The sequence below is a fragment of the Pezoporus flaviventris genome, unplaced genomic scaffold, assembly GCF_033815535.1.
Source record: "Pezoporus flaviventris isolate CSIRO_AGI_PZ_B2104156 unplaced genomic scaffold, CSIRO_AGI_Pfla_v1 ptg000030l, whole genome shotgun sequence".
NCBI lineage: Eukaryota > Metazoa > Chordata > Aves > Psittaciformes > Psittacidae > Pezoporus > Pezoporus flaviventris.
The window spans coordinates 6,765,441-6,786,956 of NW_026892578.1; the positions used below are offsets into that span (position 1 = coordinate 6,765,441).

General features: G+C 41.6%; 1 protein-coding gene across 3 annotated transcripts; it reads left to right on the plus strand.

Annotated features, from left to right (window-relative positions):
• Positions 1–443: 443 nt before the first annotated feature.
• Positions 444–21,178, plus strand: GYG2 (glycogenin 2). Of its 3 annotated transcripts, none has more exons than XM_061459834.1 (9): positions 444–702; positions 7,329–7,470; positions 9,196–9,370; positions 13,173–13,335; positions 13,887–14,013; positions 15,073–15,295; positions 15,981–16,121; positions 17,620–17,730; positions 18,773–21,178. In XM_061459834.1, exons 1-9 carry the CDS (start codon positions 696–698, stop codon positions 18,932–18,934), a joined length of 1,251 nt encoding a protein of 416 aa, XP_061315818.1. In that variant the 5' UTR covers positions 444–695; the 3' UTR covers positions 18,935–21,178. The 3 variants fall into 3 exon arrangements, with proteins under 3 accessions (XP_061315818.1, XP_061315820.1, XP_061315819.1); XM_061459836.1 differs by having other exon boundaries at positions 17,606–17,730; positions 18,773–18,995; XM_061459835.1 differs by lacking the exon at positions 17,620–17,730.
• The last annotated feature ends 338 nt before the right edge of the window (positions 21,179–21,516 follow it).

The following is a 21,516-nucleotide window of genomic DNA, read 5'->3' on the forward strand; positions in this document are numbered from 1 at the left end:
TTTTTTCTACGCTCTGCCATTCTCACCAGTGACGGCATTGGTGTTTTTTTCCTTAAAGGGCTGCACGGTAGAGTATCCCCCAGCTTCTCTCTGGGGAATGGAAGGGGAAGGGGAAAAGCAGAAGAGGAAGGGGAAAAGTAAAGAGAAAGGAAGCCCCCCTCAGCCCCCGCCGTGACGGCAGCACCCCGGGCAGCCACCGCCAGCGCAGGGCGGGAGGGGTGGGCGCTGCAGCGCAGCAGCCAATGGGGCGAGACATCTGCGCCTCACGGCTAGGAGGCGCCGCGATGTCTCATCCTCCCGTAGGGCTGTGAGGGTGCAGGGTCGGGGTCAGTCACGGAGCAGCAGCAGGTGCTGGGTGTGTGGTGGTTGCCGGGGCCTCAGAAGCGGGGCGCTGCGGGAGCGCACCACGGCGCAGCGGGCGAGGGGGGCACGGCCCTTTGCAGTAAAGTCAGTTCCTGGGGGTCGGGATGGGTCGGTGGGTCGTGCCAACCCTCCCAAGCGGTCTCTGCCGCTAATGTCGTTTGCGGGCCGCTGCGCAGGAGCCCCTGCGGATGTAGTTCACGTACCACCGTCTTCAGCAGGAAAGAGGCTAATCCCATCGCGCCACTTAGCGGGCCTGCCGCCAGCAGGTGAGGCGGTGGAGGTGGTGCCGCCGCGGGCTGCGCCCCTGTCCGGTTGCCCGCGCCGGCCGCAGGATGTCCGGTGAGTACCGCGGGCCCTGCCGCCGGGCTCTTGTCCCACGGGCTGCCCTCGCGTGTCCCCACACCGCTCCGCTGTGGTCAGCCGTGCTTGCGGCGTGGGGCTGCACAGGCCGGTTCCTCCCGTGGCCTGCGGTGAGGGCGGGAGGGGGTCTCCGCTGTTTGGTTATCGCAGACCGCTTTGCTGTAATTAGCACTCGCAGCTTAGGATTTAAACCGTCTGGCTGGTGGGATGGAAGAGCTGAAGTCATTTATGTATCCTGCTTGTAGGTACAGGCTGGCCTGCCCAGGCCTCTGTGTGCTCTCCTGGGGCGTCTGCAGGGTGACAGATCAGGGTGGGCCCCCTCGGCCTGAGGCATGCTCAGAAAAGTCCTTCTCACAGCCCATTCTATGTTCCAGTGGTACTGATTTTATTCAGATGTCCTTGAAGCCATGAGGGACTGGTTTAGAGCTCTAAACCATTTGGAGGTTATCACAGACACCTACCTGGGGCATTTGGCCTTGCGGATCCCGAGTTTGAATCTGTGTACGTGGCGCCTCAACACCGTGGGAAGAGACTGGAAACATCTAACTTGAAACGTATCAAGTCCTCTGAGCTGTCCCTGGATTGCTTAGGCAATTTTAACTATTTGTTTTCAAATTGGGACGTTACTGTTTTGGGACTAGCTTTGGGTGCTGATTTGTTACACTTATTTGCATGTTATAATACTGTTGCATTTGGGTTTTCAGAAGGATCATTCACTCTCTGTTGAAACTGCAGGGTCTTGAAGGAGAATGTAACAGTTCTTATCTGAAATATACATAGCAAAAGCTCCAGAAATTGAGAAATAAGTCCTCTTTCTGTAGCCTTCCAAGATAATAGTTGTAATCCTGTCTAGTAAAATTCAGCATTGCTTTAATAAAGGATAAGAAAGAATTTGGCTTTGGATCAGGCAGAACTTTGTTAGACCAAGAGAAATATTGCATGCCATCAAATGTGAATTTCTATTCTATAAGAAAAAGGTCTGTGTAAAGTGTTGCTGTACCACCTTCATCTATAACGTAAATGTTTCTACTCTTGGACCCAGGCCAATAGGTAGAAACATTTCTACTTCTAGGGGAAGCATGGGGATTAAAATTGTCATTTGTTTACTAGGGCAAGAACTGCCTCTTTGCTGTGAACTTGTACAATGTTTTTTGATGGTGGTCTGACACAGGTTATTGTCTGGCATCGTTATTCATTTTACGTATTTATACTGCTCTTAAGGTTGTGGGTGGCAGCTGGAGTAAAGCTTTCTGTGCCAAGTGCTTCAGTTATGGTTGTGCTGGGCCAGAGGTGAGAAGGCCTGTAGCTTTCTTTATCTTTGCCGTAGTCTAACACATCTTCACTGAGATGTACTTCTGGGCGAGGATACAGAGACCTATGTGTGGGAAGGAGAGTAACAAACTTGCTAGAGAACATGCAGTGAGTTGGGGCTGTGTTATGTCATTGTCACTCGGGATTTCAGAAAAGCACTTTGGGCTTGGCAGGCAGAGGTCCAGACTGCAGCCTGCCTGTACTGCAAGTTGTGTCTGAAGTAGAAGCAGGGAGATGACAAAAGAGCAGCAGATAGTACCAAGGAGGAATTTAAGCAAGCAGTTGTGCAACACTTGCATGAATGGCAGTACATACTGGGGACCTAACCAGCCTCTTGGAGGATTATAGCTGTTGATTTATGTACTCTTATGCATAAGAGGGCAATGTGTTATTTAGAATATACTTGCAGGAAAGTCAAAGCATATGACTCTCTGGTCTCCTACTGCAATTTCAGAGTGGACAACTTGGTGTTTTTGAGTCATTACTCCAGGAGCCATAGCTAGAGCACATTTATACTTTCTCTATCAGAAGAAAGACCAAAATATGTTTTAAAAGCTATGTCTAGTGAATTATGGAAATAAACCCTACCCCACTGAAACATGTCTTGAAGCTGGCAGGTGCACAGGTGCATGTGGTTCATTCAGTGATTGTTACTATGAGTCAGTGCTGATTTTCAGTGGGTACCTAGTGTTTATTCATTCCCTCTCTCATTTCTTTGAACATCAAAGCGAGCACCACCCTGTCTGCTTGCTGGTGCAGATTCTAAGTAAGGCTTTTGGCTGCCCTGGAATTGTTTTTCAGGCCTGTTAAAGAATTTTGTCTCTGGCAGTGTCAGAGGTACTCTTATGAGTAAGTATCATAAGAAGTTGGTGATCCTTGGCTAAAGCATCCTGTTAAAAAGATCTCCCTGACTGTATTGATTTGTATTACTTTTACTGTCTTGTCTTTGTTGCTATCTGTAGCTGCAGAGTGGGTGCTAAGATAATTCACCTTACTTGCTTGAAAACCCTTGGTTTGTTCCAAGCAACTATTGCTAGGTATTAAAATTGAGGAGCCACTGCTGAGAATAATGATTTCTGAATTTGCATCTTGATGTGCTGTGTGGCATTCCAAACAAGAGAATTGAGCAGATTTATAAATTCATACAACATGGGTTTAATGTGATTCTAATCATACACTTAGTTTTCTTGTAATTCACTAAGCATTAATGGTATTAGCCATAGGATTCCACAGCTTGAAAACAATTTGCTTGAAAACTTAATATTGTTCACACTAGGTATTTTCTGTGAAAAATCCAATTGTCATTCAGCACATGGAATTGAAAGTTATGCATAATGGTGTGCTTGACACTTACAGAAAAAAAAAAACAAACAAGCAAACAACCCTCAAAATCCAGCTGCAATGAATTTTAATTTCCTACACCTTTGTCTTTCAAACTTGAAAGATCAAATATTCTTTTACAGCTTAGTCAGTGAGTGAAACCCTATATAGATTAGATTCAACACAGTATTGCCCTTGATTTCAGTTAAATTGGAATTTTCAGATTAAACAGGGTACTTTCACAACTGTATCTGAAAACCTGATCCTTAGTTGTAAGTTATAAAAATAAAACATTTACTTACAGGGTCAGTGTTCCAAAGAACATTATAGAATCATAGAATTATAGAATAGTTAGGGTTAGAAAGGACCTTAAGATTGTCAAGTTCCAACCCCCCCCCCCCCACCATGGGCAGGAACACTTCACACTAAACCATGTCACCCAAGGCTCTCTCCAGCTGTTGAACACTGCCAGGGATGGAGTATTCACAACTTCCCTGGGCAACCCATTCCAGTGTCTCACCACCCTCACAGTAAAGAACTTCTTCCTTATACCTAACCTAAACTTCCCCTGTTGTAAATTTGAACCCATTACCCCTTGTCTTATCATTACAGTCCCTAATGAATAGTCCCTCACCAGCGTTCTTATAAGCCTTATAAGCCCCTTCAGATACTGGAAGGCTGCTATGAGGTCTCCACGCAGCCTTCTCTCTCCAGGCTGAGCAGCCCCAACTTTCTCAGCCTGTCTTCATATGGGAGGTGCTTCAGCCCCTTGATCATCCTCGTGGCCCTCCTCTGGACTTGTTCCAACAGTTCCATGTCCTTTTTATGTTGAGGACACCAGAACTGCACACAATGCTCCAAGTGAGGTCTCATGAGAGCAGAGTAGAGAGGCAGGATCACCTCCTTCAACCTGCTGGTCATGTTCCTTTTGATGTAGCCCAGGATACAGCTGGCTTTCTGAGCTGTGGGCGCACACTGAAGCTGGCTCATGTTCATTTTCTCATTGAGTAACACCCCCAAGTCCTTCTCCACAGGGCTGCTCTGAATCTCTTCTCCACCCAACCTGTAGCTATGCCTGGGATTGCTCCGACCCAGGTGTAGACCTTGCATGTGGCATGGTTAAACATCATAAATGAGGCAAGTCCAATTTTCTTCCTTGAAAATGGGGATTAGATGAAAGAACAATTAATGATAGAATCTTTTTTTCTTTTTTTTTTTTTTTAAATCTCCCTAAGGATTCTTAGCAGATCAGTGATGCCCCTGTATGTTTTTAAAATGACTAGGATGTGCCTCTGTCTTTGCACCAGGAATATTTTAATGTTGCAGTCCATAGTTTAATTATCTCTGTAATGATTCATTCTATTAGGAAGGCCATAATATGTATCCCACATCTGATTCTCAAACTAGACAATTGGCTTCTTTTCTGTGTGAGGTGTTAGCCAGAGTTTCTTAGGAGCTGTATTTTTCGGCAATTTGCTTCCTTGTGGTTCTGACCACAGCCTTTGCCCCAGCAGTACAGGGCATGAAAGTATATGTAGGATGTGGTAATTCACCGTACCAGCTCACTGAACTATTTAATGAGTAGCTTGTGTATTTTTATATGTATTACTTAGGTAAAGATTTAGCTTCTCTAGCTAAAAAGAATATGCAAAAGCAATAAGAAGATTATATGTTCAGTTTTGTGGCTGTTATTTAAAACAGTATTTTAAGATTTAAACTCCCACTCATTTCACAGTTTGCTTTTTGTATTAACCCACCTCCCACATTCCTCTCAGTGGCTGTTTTATTACCTTTATTTGGCTGAAGATGCTTGTTGCCAAAAGTGCTTTGCTGACTCTTTGTGTCTTTTGAGAATAATTTTTTTGCTAAAGTAGCTTTCAGTGGTTTTGTTTTGCATTGGCTTTTATGTATGCTTAGATTATTTGCTTAACCTTTTGGAAAACTGCAGTAGAAGTGGTTTACTTGCACAACTGTCCTTTTAAAACACTCCATGTAAGCAGCTCCTTATTCATTATTTCTGGAACACCCATAACTTGCTTGAGCCATTATGGTAACAGGAGATTTGAAAGCTCCCTTTTTCATTTGCTTCTTCTGGAAATTGTGATTAAAAATGTTGCAGGAGTTTGCTTAGCTGAGGGATCATAGAATCACAGACTGGTTTGGGTTCAAAGGGATCTCAAAGATCATCCAGTTCCAGTCCCCTGCCATGGGCAGGGACAGCTTCCACTAGACCAGGTTGCTCAAAGCCCCATCCAGCCTGGCCTTGAACATTGCCAGGGATGGGGCATCCACAGCTTCTCTGGGCAGCCTGTGCTAGGGCCTCACCACCCTCACAGTAAAGCTATTTTTTTCCTACTGTGTAATCCAAAACTCCCCTCTCTCAGTTTAAAGCCATTCCTTCTTGTCCTGTTGCTACATGACCTTCTAAAAATTTCCACTCCGGCTTCCTTATGGGCCCTTTTTAGGTACTGGAAGACTGTTACAAGGTCTCTCTTGAGCCTTCTCTTCTCCAGGCTGAACACCCCCACCTCTCTCAGCCTGCAAACTATTTTACGGGGTAAAAGGGACCTGCGAACTGGTTTAAATTTGGATGGATGATTCATTCTTTTTGGCCAACACTAGTGGAATTTTCATGAGGTGCAGGAATCTGCTACAGTGTCAGCAAATGCATGTGCCTGATTTGAATTAAGGTCTGGCTGGAGATGAATGGGAAGTAAGGCAAAAAAGGGTGAAGAAGACAGCATACCAGTGGGTCTGTGCTTTGCTCTGGATTTGGAGGACATGTTAGTACCCTAGAGCTTGTCAGCAGCACTCACCATCCTTCACTGCATACCTTGATGTTAAGTGAGAGGTTTGAACATGTTCATTTTGTCAGCATCTGGCTGAGGCAGCCATGAGGTCATTTGCTGGGTTCTCTGCAACTAGTTCTGTGAGATTCTTTCCTAGTGTCTCTCACAGAGCCTGGAAACTGTATGACAGGGTGTTTATGTTGTTGTTATTGTTTGGTTCCTTTAATTTATTTGTCCCTTAAGATGATGGTGGATTTAAACAAGTATTTATTGAAGGTCTGTAGAGCTCAGTGGAATTCCCCTCATCTGTGTGACCAGCTCATCTTGTTCTGGTTAATTTTGCAGCCTAGAATGCTGAAGTCTTCCTTCTGCTCCGAGGAGGCTGTTCACTTTGCTGAATCATAGGTTCTGGCTCTCCCCAGAACCCCAATAGCAGTGGTTCTGTCAGAGGTCAGAGCTGAAGCTGAAGCCCCTGGTGATACTGCCACATGCCTAGTATCTCTGCAATATACATTATGTCTCCTGTCGTGCCAGCTTGCTTTTTTTTATATTGCAACATTTTTTCCCGTGTGTTCCTTGACAACAAGGAACACTTCTGATTTTCTTAGTGCTACTTGAGGTAGGGATTGTTAGCTTCTAGGTACATTTGAGCCAGCGCCAGTTACTCCAGTACAAAGAGGACAGAGCAAAGAATAATGCCTGTTGTGTTGATTTAGTGACATTATGGAAAGAAAGATGTTTCTGGCTATACTTAACACGCAGTTGTTTCCTTAGCTTTTGGTACTATATAAACAGGAACATTCTCCTTATCAGTTGTATTACACTGTGTTAGTTAAACGTAAAATCTAAATATTCACAGTTTGGCTTTTTTGACTGTCACTGTATTTAGGCAATAAGACTCGGGTAATTATTTGTTTAAGGTTAGTCCAAAAACTTCATAACTGTTATTATGTAAATGAGGCAAACAAAACATAATAAAATTCAGAGACATACATTCTGCACTCATATTCACTGGGCTTTCTACTCAGTTGTGTCTTCTGGGGGAGTTTAGGAGGGAAAAGAGCTTATCACAGGAACTGCAGCTTGTTATAAGCTGCAGCCTGTGGGTTAGATGGAGGAGGAAGGAGCCTGCCAAAAGAGATGATCTAAAGTTGTAAAGTGACTCTTTTGAATATTTGCTTACAGTAACGGATCAAGCCTTTGTGACCCTTGCTACCAATGATGTGTATTGTCAAGGTGCTCTGGTTCTTGGACAGTCACTGAGGAACCATAGAACATCTAGAAAATTGGCAGTACTAGTTACACCAGAGGTTTCCAGTGGGTTGAGGTAAGTATTCATGTATTTTTTGAGGTTGATGTTATGAAAGAATAAATAACAGCATAGAAGATTTTAATAGGCTTCCTGTGGATTTCACAGCATTATGCCTTGAAGTTCCCCCTTGGCTAGTGATTTCTGAGAGGAGATCCAAATAATGTCCATGGTAAGATTGTAATCCTAATAAGAATTCACTTGCAGAATGAGAGCTTGTGGCTGGAAGTTATCTTAAGCCCACAACATAACATAAGCTGAAAGTTTAGGAGCTACAGTTTTTGTGTTTTGCTTTGACACAAAATAAAGGTGCTACTATTCCCCCTGCCCCCCCCCCCCCCCCCCCCCCAGTGTTTCTCTTTTAGAAAGAGCAATACATAACCACCCATGACATCAGAACTCCAAAAACCCCATAGGATCTCAGTTTTAGATGACTAATCTTCTTAAAATATTGATGCATGGCTATCATGATGAGAAATATATATATTTTCAACTTCTTTTTAATCACTTTCCAATTTGGGATGTGATTTTATGGACACTACGGAATTGCTTATACATAAATCTCAATGGATCTGTTGAACTCAAGCTCTGTTATTTGGAGGACTGTATTGCTTGTTAAAAGAAACATGATATGCCATAGCTGCTTAAACTCAATTCTGCTGTGGCTTAAGAAGCGTGCAAGTTCCTGATTTTTATATGCCATGTGAAAGTATTTGCAATTGATCTGGCTCAAGAAAGGGATTTTCCCATTTTTGCTGTGATTAAGTGTGAAGGAATATGTTTCTGCAGGCTTTTTGAAGTATGGATTTTGTCAGAACACTGGAACATTCCTGGGGGAGTACTGTGTACATTTGACACCTGGGTGGATATCAAGACCATCAGGTTCTTTTCTCCCCATTCAGTGGAGAGAAAAACCTTTATAATATATTTTTAATCAAGAATAGCTTTTTTTTTAAAAAAAGCACATCACGGAACTATGCTTCTAAAAATCTGTACCTGCTCTTTCCCAGTTAACTACTGTCCTTTGCAGATCAGTCAGACGAGCTAATGACTCTGCAACCTAGACAATCAGCACAGGCTTTTATTTTTCTGTGTTTATATGACATGCAGGAACTTTAATGTTAAAAGCATAATGTAAACAAATAAGCTGAGTTTAAAAAAGTGTCTTTTGTGTCTTGAAGGAAAATTACCTACTTTGGTGTCCCCTATAAAATTCCCATGAAAAGATATGCATAGAAAAAAGATGTGTTCCTAGAAGTCTCATTTTAAAGGATGTGTAGTAGTAAACAAGCATATACTGCCTGTTTTAAGAGATACAGTTTTGAAGCTGAGTATACTTGGGCATAACAGGTGTAAATGTCTGTGCTGGCAGTCTGTGCCACATCCTGTGCAATGTGCAGGGAACACAGTTGAGTGCTGTTACTTCAAGTCAATTGTGCAGGATTGAAGCTGCTTTAATTTTCATTGGTGTTTCTCTAGAAGATTTGGTAACTAAAATAAAGACTGGTTTCTTCTCCATATAGCACTTGTCACTTTTGAGTTGTCAGAGCTGTGCTTACAACTCAAAAGTAGAATGGTAGTAGAATGGTTTATGGCCTGATAAATTCCTATCACTTCAGCAGGCTGTTAACAAGAGCTTTTCACATCCTAACCAATCAATCTATTGTTATAATAAATGTAGTGCTGTGTATCACTGTTGTCATGCCTGAAGTCAGCTCATCTCTCTACTGCTTGCTCTGGTAGATCTGTCCTCCGCAACGTATTTGACGAAGTAATCGAGGTGAATGTGCTTGATAGTGCTGATTCAGTCCATTTGGCTCTGATGCAGAGGCCAGAACTGGGTGTAACCTTCACTAAGCTTCACTGTTGGACTCTTACTCATTATAGCAAATGTGTCTTCATGGATGCAGACACTTTGGTGAGTAGAGCGGGAGCTGTGGAAATGTTTGTGTCTGTCTCAAAGAACTGCTCTTGAGTGTGGGATACTTCCTTGTCAAGCAGCCTGCTGTCCCATGAAGTGACCAGATTTGCTGGTGGTCCCAAGGTCGCAGGAGCTCCAGCTGGCATGTTTTGGCAAAGTACACAGTTTTTCTGGCTGCATAGCAATTAATCCTGGTTTGAGAGTAGCCTCCGGACTGTCCTCAAAAGGCATCACAAAATAATTCTGTGCAAGTGGGCTTCTTACAGATGTTTATAATAGATCACTCTCATACATATTTGCTTGAATTTTGGTTAGGAAGGGAGGCCAGTTTTAAAAAGAAAAAAAAACCAACCCAGAAATGTTGGTAACTTCCAAAATATATTTTTAAATTACTTTTCAGAAGTAGAGAGCTAAAAATGGCCATAGTTTGGGCAAGTACAGTCACGTCAGCCTTCACTTCGGAAGACTGTGATGCATTTTAATTTAATAAGCTTGTATTTAATAAGCTTGTATTTAAATTAGCAACCAAATTAAGTTATTCTTCTCATGGGCTGAGAGAGGGAGGCCTATGATTTCCTGCTTTAGGTTAAAGTTAAAGGAGGAAAGCATAGTTCCTCCATAGTCACAGGCCGTGGTCATCGTGGCGGATTTTAACTTCCCTGATGTTTGCTGGAAGGACCACTCAGCAACCCAGCCACAGTCCAGGAGGTTCCTCCAGTGTATGGATGATAACTTCTTCCTGCAAATGGTGGATGAGCCGACCAGGAGAGGAGCGCTGCTGGATCTCATCCTCACTAACAAGGAGGATCTGGTCGAAGCAGTAAGGGTTGAGGGCTGCCTTGGTTGCAGCGACCACAAGATGGTGGAGTTCAGGATCTTGTGTGGTAGGACCAGTAGAATAGCAAGTAGAATTGCAACCCTGGACTTTAGCAGGGCAAACTTTGGCCTTTTCAAGCAATTGCTAGGGGAAATCCCATGGGCAAGGCTGCTTGAAGGTAAAGGGGCCCAAGATAGTTGGTTGACATTCAAGGATTGCTTTTTCCGAGCTTAAGATCGGAGCATCCCAACACGTAGGAAGTCAAAGAAGAGGGCCACGAGACCTGCGTGGCTAAATAGGGAATTGCTGGGTATGCTCAAGTGGAAGAGGAGAGTTTACAGGTCATGGAAGGAGGGGCTGGCCACTTGGGAGGAATATAAGGCTGCTGCTAGAGGATGTAGGAAGGCAGCTAGGATGACTAAGGCCTCCTTAGAATTAAACCTGGCGAGAGGGGTCAAGGACAGCAAAAAGAGCTTTTTCAAATACATGGCAGATAAAACTAACACCAGAGGCAATGTAGGCCCACTGATGAACGGGATGGGTGCCCTGGTGACAGAAGATACAGAGATGGCAGAGTTACTGAATGCCTTCTTTGTCTCTGTCTACTCTGCTGCAGGCAGTCCTGAAGAGCCCTGTACCCCTGAGACCTTAGATGAAGTCAGGTCAACGGAGCGGTTTGCCTTAGTCGATGAGGAATGGGTTAGAGACCAGTTGAGCAATCTGGACATCCATAAATCCATGGGTCCAGATGGGATGCACCCGCAGGTGCTGAGGGAACTGGCAGAAGTCATTGCTAGACCACTCTCCCTCATCTTTACCAAGTCTTGGGAAACGGGAGAGGTGCCTGAGGACTGGAGGAAAGCAAATGTCACTCCAGTCTTCAAAAAGGGCAAGGAGGAGGACCTGGGTAACTATAGACCGGTCAGCCTCACCTCCATCCCTGGGAAAGTGATGGAACACCTTATCCTTGGTGCCATCTTAAGGCATATCAAGGATAAGAGGGTTATGAGGGGCAGTCAACATGGCTTCACCAAGGGGAAATCATGCTTGACCAATCTCATAGCCTTTTATGAGGAAATAACAGTGGATGGATGATGGCAGAGCGGTGGATGTGGTCTACCTTGACTTCAGCAAAGCATTAGACACAGTCTCCCCCAGCATCCTCACAGCTAAATTGAGGAAGTGTGGTCTGGATGATCAGGTAGTGAGGTGGACTGTGAACTGGCTGAAGGAGAGAAGCCAGAGAGTTGTAGTCTACGGGGCTGAGTCTAGTTGGAGGCCTGTAACTAGTGGAGTGCCTCAAGGGTCAGTACTGGGACCAGTATTATTTAATATATTCATCAACGATTTAGATGAGGGAATTGAGTGTACTATCAGCAAGTTTGCTGATGACACTAAGCTGGGAGGAGTGGCTGACACGCCAGAAGGCTGTGCTGCCATCCAGCGAGACCTGGACAGGCTGGAGAGTTGGGCAGGGAATAACTTGATGAAATATAACAAGGGAAGGTGTAGAGTCCTGCATCTGGGCAGGAACAACCCCAGGTTCCAGTATAGGTTGGGAAACGACCTGTTAGCAGTGTAGGGGAGAGGGACCTGGGGGTCCTAGTGGACTACAGGGTGACCATGAGCCAACACTGTGCCCTTGTGGCCAAGAAGGCCAATGGCATCCTGGGGTGTATTAGAAGGGGGGTGGTTAGTAGGTCGAGAGAGGTCCTCCTTCCCCTCTACTCTGCCCTGATGAGACCGCATCTGGAATATTGTGTCCAGTTCTGGGCCCCTCAGTTCAAGAAGGACAGGGACCTGCTGGAGAGAGTCCAGCACAGGGCAACGAAGATGATTAAGGGAGTGGAGCATCTCCCTTATGAGGAAAGACTGAGGGAGCTGGGTCTCTATAGTTTGGAGAAGAGGAGACTGAGGGGTGACCTTATTAGTGTATATAAATATATAAAGGGGGAGTGTCACGAGGATGGAGCCAGGCTCTACTCAGTGGCAAACAATGATAGGACAAGGGGTAATGGGTACAACCTGGAACACAAGAGGTTCCACTTAAACTTGAGAAGAAACTTCTTCTCGGTGAGGGTGACGGAACACTGGAACAGGCTGCCCAGGGAGGTTGTGGAGTCTCCTTCCCTGGAGACATTCAAAACCCGCCTGGACACATTCCTGTGTAACATTATCTAGGTGTTCCTGCTCCGGCAGGGGGATTGGACTAGATGATCTTTTGAGGTCCCTTCCAATCTCTAGCATACTGTGATACTGTGATAGTTGTTTTCAAATTCAATGAAGTAATCTTTCTCTTAGAAAGCATTTCTTCCCCTGCTTTCCACAGTGGCTCAGGCTTTCAGCAGCTGACCAGCTGTCTTCCCATCAACTTTAAAAGTGATCTGGGCCTTCACCTGCTTTGATTTTTCCCACTGCCTTGTGAAGCTTAAAAAACAAATCAAAGCAAACCTCTGAGCTTAGCTTAAGTTAGAAAACTGGTAACAAGAGACAGTTTTTCTTGTACCTCTTCAGTCAGTCTGTTGCTAACTCATATTACTTGGATTCCCAGCTTTCATTTGGCTCTGCTGTAGTTACTGAGAATAATGGACTATGGGAAGATGTGCTAAGAAAGAAGAAAATTGGGTGTTTTTGTGGTACATTTTAATATTTAAAGGGACCTTCTGGAGGGTCTCTGAGGTTTAAGAAATAATTTCACAGGCTTTGTGCTTTTATCAGTGTCGTGGTTTAAGCTATCGTGACTGCTACTGCTGAACCCAGGACGCAGAAAAATCATGGAGAACCACAATTAGTGTTGCCTTATTATATTAAAAGTAGAGGTTCTGATGCCTAGCATATTTTGTGTTGTCATTGGTTTCTATGCTCTGCAAGCTATATACTTGGTCAAACTGGCAATTCACTCCATCGGTACTGGTTTAGCAACTCATGTTCCAGACAAACCTTTGCTCTAACAGTTTTTTCTCTCATCCTACTGCCTCTAAGGTGCTTTGCAATGTTGATGAATTGTTTGATCGAGAAGAGTTTTCAGCAGCTCCTGACTCTGGCTGGCCTGACTGCTTTAATAGTGGTGTATTTGTGTTCCGACCTTCTCTGAAAACTTACAACCTACTGCTCCAGTTTGCAGCTGAACACGGCAGCTTTGATGGTAAGGGGCAGGGCATAAGGTTGAAGTGCAAGACAGACTCCTCAGTAAGCTGTTTTTCCATAGCTTGTGTGCTCTCAGGCAGAATAGAGGAAGGCAGGAGTTCTTCAGGCTTTATGAATTGTGCCCCCGTAAAAGTTTAAGGTGCAGACCTTTGCCCCTTACAGTATACTTAAGACCCATTGACTTCTTGTGGACTGTGCTTCCCAGAAAAGGGCAATGAAGGAACATTGTACCTTAGTCTTGCTCAGTAAGTTTTTGCTGTCTGGTTTAGGAGAGAGGAATACAGCTGATCTTCAGTCTTCTGCTCTGAGGAAGACCAAACCCCTTTCCTACTTCTTTCTTCGTATCTTACAATAGGACTTCGTTTACCCTGAACTTGCATCGGAGTGGATCAGGTATTATTCACTTGTACCTGCTCACATGGCCATAATTTCAAGTCCAAGTTACAGTGCCATGAACACACCAGTCTCACTCCCATCCTTGGATTGAAATTTTCATGTAAATTTGAGTGTATGAATAATTGTAGTAATACTGGTTTGTATATTTTGTAGGGGGTGATCAAGGCTTGTTGAATAGCTTCTTCAGCAACTGGGCAACAGCAGATATTGGCAAACACTTACCTTTCCTCTACAACTTAAGCAGCAGTGCTGTATACACCTATGGTCCTGCTTTCAATCAGTAAGTAGTAACACTTCTGACTGACTGTAAACCTCTGCAGTCTGCTAACAAACATGCTATTATAAGAGACAATAATAAAGGCCTATTCTGTTGATTATAAATTACAGTAATCATAGAATCATAGAATGGTTAGGGTTGGAAAAGACCTCAAGATCATCATGTTCAAGCCCCCCTGCCATGGGCAGGGACACCTCGCGCTAAATCATATCACCCAAGGCCTCGTCCAGCCTGGTCTTGAGCACTGCCAGGGATGGAGCATTCACAACCTCCCTGGACAAATGCAAGAAGAGTGTCTGGCATCTGGACACAGAGTCCCACTGTCTCACATGTCTTTTTTCAGAGAAGCTTTTGTGATGTTTGAACAGATGTAGATTACTTTAGCATTAGGTTCCGACACCTTTACTTTGAAAGTTGTTCCCTTCTTTTCCCAATCAGTTCTATGGGAAAGAGTCAATGTGGCTCTTTTTTTTTTTTTTTTGTGTTTTTTTGTTCGTTTGGTTTTTTTTTAAATTTTTTTTTTTTATAAACCATTTCTTAAGATCTTCTATGAAACAAAAATTGTGCTAGTAATTATATGATTTCTAACAGTGAAGCTGGAAGTTTTTCTGGCAGAAGGCAAGTTGGCTTTAGGGTGTCGTGAATTACTATTCCAGTTGCACAAAACACTCTTGCTGGAAGGTGAACTTAGGGTGATGCATTTAGTGATGTATTAGTATGGGTTCACTAATAACCAATTTTGTTGATTCAGTGTTTAAAGTTTTATGTATTTATTTGTGAACAGCGTGTGCAGGAGGACTGTCAGTTTCCTTTGTGATCTTTTCTGCTAGAATCAGCACCTGGAAGCAAATGGCAATGCAGTTTTTTTTCTGTATGCTAAACAAGATCCCTGAGACTAATAAAAAACTATGAATACATATACTCATATTGAATTTGTTGCTGTTGCAAAATGTCAAAATTACCTCACCAGTGAGAGTAAGCATGTTTCTTTAGCAGTTTATATAGGCTACCCCCCCAAAAAAAAAACCTTAATGTATAGATCTGTGTGTTTAATCTCTACAGTTTTGGTAGAGATGCCAAAGTTGTTCATTTCCTGGGAGCAAGAAAGCCCTGGAACCACAAATACGACCTTCAAACAAAGAAAGTTATGCAGGATGGCACCACTGATGGATCTTTACATCAACTGTCATTTCTCTCCCTCTGGTGGAATATATACAGTGCCAGTATACTGCCTTTGTTAGAAAAACTTCAAAAGATGGAAGAATCAGAATCTGAGGAATGCAAGGTAACTGATGAGACGGTAGTGGGAATATACTGAAATGACCAAAAAAAAAAAGAAATTATGTGTTTGCTGGAGGAAGGAATTACATGGTGTGGTGGGTTGACCCTGGCTGGACACCAGGTGCCCACCAAAGCTGCTCTATCACTCACCTCCTGAACTGCTCAGGGGAGAGAAAATATAACAAAAAGCTCATGGGTCAAGATAAGGACAGGGACAGATCAGTCATCAGTCACCATTATGGGCAAAACAGACTTGGCTTGGAGAAATTAATTAATTACAACTCAAATTGGAGTAAGGTAATGAGAAATAAAACCCGAATCTTAAAATACCTCCTCTCCACCTCTTCCTTTTTACTGTGCTTCACTCCCAATTTTATCTCCCTACTTTTGATCTCATCTATTAATATGCTTTATTTCTTTACTGCACAATTTCTTAAAAATTATTTCAGCTATGGTAACACGAAGGTGGGAATACCTATTAGATTTATCTCCTGGTGATGCTGGCATACTCATGAGTTCAAAAATGTAAATTGCAACATGCTTTGAATCTTGGACCGCAAATATTTTTGCATTTATTAACTTATTCCACTAATACTGCAGTTCCTCTAAGGAAGCGAAACTGTTTTAAATAAGGTATTGCTTTCTTGCAAAATTGTATTTCAGTGCTGAGATGTTCTTATTTTTGTTAGCACACTTTCAATGGAGTTGAAATTACTCTGAAAAAGGTCAGCCCTTGTGTGGCAAATTCACTGCAAATGCCTGTGCTTCCAGAGCAGATATGTGAAGTAAACCCTGTGGTGTGCTCACCTGAGGAACTAGCTTTCAAAGCTGTAAGTATGTTGTATATTACTATGCACAGTAACAAAGTAAAAGATACACTAAAATGATATTTTTAAATTATGCGTCTGATGTGGGAGATTTTATTTTCTTTACGTTAGCTGGAGGTACTGAAGTTTTTTGCTAGCATCAGGAATAGTCTAAAGAGTATTTCTTAATCTTTAGTGACACATACATGATATGTTGGGAGGTTGAATGAGTTTTCATTGAATTTTTATGAAGAAGCTAGGTATTAAAAGTTATTAGGTAATTAACAAAATGTGATTTTTGTGATTTGGGCAACAGGGAGTCTCTTAAAATAATTCACTGATGAACACTACAGGGGTCCTAGTTCTTTTGTCACAATTCTTGTATTCGGGTGTTTCTGGTGCACTGACTCTCCTTATTTTATGCAGGAATTAAGCTGGACAAAATAGCACAATGTTTCTGCAGGTGTAAGTCATTACCTGTTGTATGACAAACCATGCTGCAGCAAAGTATAATTGGGAGAATATAAAATTAATGTTCCAATGTCATCTGCTGTTGTAACTTGTGGACTATCTTCTAGTGAGATGAAGACAGTTTGGTGCTTCAACCTTTTAGACTATAGTTACTCCATAAAGTAAAACTGTAATCTTTCCCTTCTTTTCTACCCTGAGTGCAGAGAGGCTGAAGGAAAATTGCAAACTTTCCAGCTTTATAACTTAAGAATGATTTATTTGCAAAGGGTAGGTTACCTTGTGTGCCTCACATGCTCAAACCAAATAGGGACACATTTTCAAGTTGTTTTTTTTTTGGGGGGGGTAAAACCCTCCAAAATATTTACTTCAGGTAGTTTAATTCAAGTGTAAACATCTTTTAATTACTAGGAATGGTTTATCAGAAGATAGTATTAATTAGAAATTAATATTCTGATTCTCTTACTGAGGAACACCATCATTCCACTTTTTGTTGCTTCGCTTCAGCTTTAGTCTTCTGGGCTTGTTTTGGTGGAAGAGACTGGGGTCTGTGTACTCTTTCATGTCTTGAAATCTGGCAAAGGCAAATATTTTTGGCAGTGTTTTTTGGACAATCTCTTTTGCCTCTGTTTTGGAATGCATTGTTCTGTTCTTATTCTGTGCATATAAAAACCTCATGAGTTATAGAGCGATTATACTAAAATGAGATTTTTTTGGCCTTGTGAGTGGAGGCATCTATTACAAGCTAGCTTTCCAGGCTGTCGCTGGAGAATGACAGCCACTTTGAACCTATTTTAGAATGAGATGAGATGCCCTCTGGAGGTACTTATCCTAGATTGATTCTAGTAGGAGCTTGGTTTCAATGCCATTTTGATAGCTAAATCTGAGCAAGATGAATTTTGTCTTTGGTGATAACATGTTTCATTCCTTTTCTTCTCATTCACCGCTTTCCCCTACCCCAAGACTAAAATTGATTTGTATTGTATGAGTTCTTATTATAAGGAAACTATGAAAAAAATATTATCCTAATAAAACCTCAGTGGCTGTATTTTAGCAACCTGTATGTGAAGTTGAACAAAGCGGTTTTAACGTCCATCCCTCTGAGCCTGACAGACCTTCAGAACAACTTGTCTTTCGTCCTGCGTTTCAGGAAACCTCAGGACTGGTATAAGTAGCTTTCTGCACTGTACATCTGTAGATAATTGCATGCAATTAACAATAACATGCAATTGATGCTGCCAACATCGTTTTGGGAAATCTCAACTAATTGTGATGCAATCTGCAAATAAATTCTTTAAGCTTTTTTAGATATGCAATTCTTTAATTGCTTCCAATACTGGAACATGATCCCTTTCTATTTTTCTTTAAAAAACTTCTGGTTTTCTTTAAAAAACTTCTGGTTTTCTTTAAAAAACTTCTGGTTTTCTTTAAAAAACTTCTGGTTTTCTTTAAAAAACTTCTAGTTTTTAAATGTATATTTTCCTGTGCTAGCCCCCAAGTAATAAATGCATGGTGTTATGCATGTAGCTCTCCAATACTAATATAAGCAAAGCTGTTTGGGATCTTTTTGTTCTGTTTTGGTTTGGTTTTTTACCCGCTGAAGTGATCTTTCCAAGCAAATGAAAAATAAGCATACAGCGAGTCAGGCATGGGGCCTAAGCTGCTAGGCTGTCCTTTGTGATCTTGCACGACATGTATCTTTGGTCAGTGTGACACCAGTGCCAGACTTGCTAGGGGTGACAGGGTGTCAGGGACTTGTATCTAGTACAGTACATAGCGCAACCAACATCTGCTAAACAATACTTATCTCACTGGAGATCAGATAAAATACATGACTAAAAATTCTAGGAACTTATGTTCACATGAAAGACAAAATTTGCACAGATAGATGGTTAACTTCATTGTAGGAGACGCTCTAAATAAGCTATATTTGTAACATTCTTATTATGTTGTTGCTGAGTATGCCAAGGTCTGACTTAAGACAAGTAAAGTAAATGCTTGGTATGTTCGAAGATGCTATGGCAAGTAGTAAAAGCATGGGAAAATGAGATCACATTATCAAACTAGGAATTAATGTTTGAATACTGTTTGTTTTATTGTTTTAACTGGGAGTGTACAAAACAGAAGTTTGACATTTTAAGGTTTAACTTCATAGAACTGAAAAGACATCAACCAATTGACTTTTTCTACTGTTCTTCTTCCCACAGAACAAAGTCGCACATTCCATTTCAGAGCTGTCTATTCACTTCAAACCACAAGAACCAATTCCAGAAGATGAACGGAAGAAATGGGAGGAAGGTCGAATAGACTATATGGGGAAAGATGCTTTTGAACATATCAAAAAGAAATTGGATTCATTTTTACATTAAGATGGAGTGTACTGTAATGGCCATCACAATCCATGTTTCTTTCTTAAATGCAATCCTTGAATACATGGCTATTTTCATAGTTCATTTGACACCAGATTTAGAGGTAGATGTGGATCCTCATATATTCTGGCGTAAGATTAACAGATACAGACTCTTTTTTTAACTCTTAAGTGTGCCTCATCTTTATTGTTATGTGTGTGTCATTGTCATTGTTCTCTTGCAGTGCCTTCTGAAGTATGATGAACAGTACCATCTGACCTTGAGCTCTCACATTTATCATTCTTCCCTGGTCCTCCCCATAGCATTCTGCAAAAGCAGTCATGAGTGTGAAATGTTGGAAGTTGAGATTATTTCCCAAATTGAGATTATTTCAAAAGTACTTTTAGAAGATACTATAAAACTATTCTAATGAAAGCTTTGTTCTTGAAACCAAGTTGACACTTTCAAGGGCAGCCATAGCGTAGCCTTCAGCATGAAAAAGTGAGGAGATGAAATCCTGACCTCATGGGGTCTGCAGCAAAACTTTTTAATTTAAGTATATTTAGGATTAGAGGAAATTCAGACTTCATCTGAGATCTCTAGTAGATGTTCTTCCTATTTACAGGAAACTGTTCAGCTTCATCATCAATGTGACCTATCTTAAGATATACTGGTAATGTGTGTTAACCTTTTATATTGTTACTATAGGATACCATTGTTTTTTTTTTTTTATAAATATTGTTAGTTTTACTTGCGAATTCAGTGTTGTGTAGTCAGAGGAAGAACTGCTGACACTATGGTGTAAACCTTCTGGCATTTTATGTCAGTTAATTTACAGTACTTCAAACTGCAGCTGACAAGGGCATTCTTCTCCTTTAGCATGGTTGCCCCTTATTACAGGCAATTTGAGTGCCACTGAAAGCACAATTGACACCCATTTTAGTAAACAGGTCCTTTAATCAGATCTTTTAAACAATAGCTGTGTGTAGGAACTAATAAATCTGAGTGTAGTTCCAGAAAAATTTACTCATGAGACTCTATTGTATTAAGGACACTCACGGGAGATTGCTTGGTGGATTTGGGTATTGCATTTGACTAAGATTTGCAAGTGTGTCGTAACAAACAAGGAAAAAAAAACACTTTGAAAGAAAGGAGCTTGACAGACCTGCCAATGTAATAACAGATTTGACACAGTTATTCGTAACGCCACTCAATATTAGATTAAGAATAATGTCTTCAGTGCTGATGCAGGGCTCAAAACACATTTCAGTCTTAATATATCACCAGTTTTGGTGTACAGGTAAACCTAATGAAATAACTTTGGAAATCTGTTCAAAAAACAATGATGTAATGTTATGCATCAGAGGGATTGCCATAGATGCTAAAGGAGAAATGGGAAGGGTAGGAGGGAAGGAATTTTTGTTTCTTTTTTCTCCATCAAAAAAGGGGTGGGGGAAAGAACTTGCACAAATTAGGAAAGGAAGATGTCCCTTAAAGGAAGAAAAATGATCTTTGAGTATTTTAGAATTACTTCAAAATAGTGGATTTGCTTTTACTTTTGTGGGATATTTCTGATTTTTATCTAGTTCTTTCTCATTTGTTCTAAGCACTCTTAAAGTGGGGCATCTCTTTGGTGCGTCTGCTGAATTCAAGCTTCTAGTTCAAGTGAGATGTTTAGGGTCTCTGGAGTCAAAGAGAGAGATGTCCAGAAGATGATTCTTCTCAATTTCTCCATTGATCATACAGGGACTCTCAGCATCCCACCTCTCCTAGGTAGGTAACCTTTGTGTGATAACACAAGTAGGTGTTACACCTCTTGTGTGTGGCCCAGTGCAGCACCATGTGGAGATTATAGCAGCTGCAGGTACTCCTGCTCATGTAGCATTTCATCTGCCAAGTATCCCTGTTCCTTAGTGAATTTGTGCACTTCTGAGAAAGTTCTGTTGTATAAGCATTATTGCTGTTATAATCCAAACAGTTTGAAGACTGTGTAAAACTGTAGTCAACAATATGAACTCGTGCGTCATGCAGCTGTACTTTCTACAGTAACTATGAGATCTTACAGGACACATTAATTAGATTATGGGAGAAAAATAATCGTAGCTGAAATGTTTGAAAATAGGCCTATGAATGTAGTAAAAGGAGCTGTCATGGAATACATTTGAAAATGTTAATATATAAAATGGTACTGTGAGTGAATTATACAATGTTCTGTAAAGAATTGTAGTACACTAATGTCATGGAAATAAATAGAAATGGAAAGGACATATGAAGTTGTGTTTATCAAATGGTGCTGTGTTACAGGTTGTTTATTGATGCTGGGAAGTAGTATTTGTGACTAGTTACCTTAATGTTTTTTTATTTCATTTTATTAAATTGCTTCTGAGACATTATCAGTACCTGCTGAGCAGAATTAAAAGGTGTGAGTTATAATTACTTATACAGACATATAATTATAAGCTTTAGGATCTCTTGAATTAGCACAACAGTAGTTGGTTTACTGTATTTCATGGAAAAGTATAGTGTGGTTAAGAACTCTGCCTGAGCTTTTGTGTACTGTCTTCACTCAAAATCTGCTGAACTAGTTATAAATAATGTCGTGT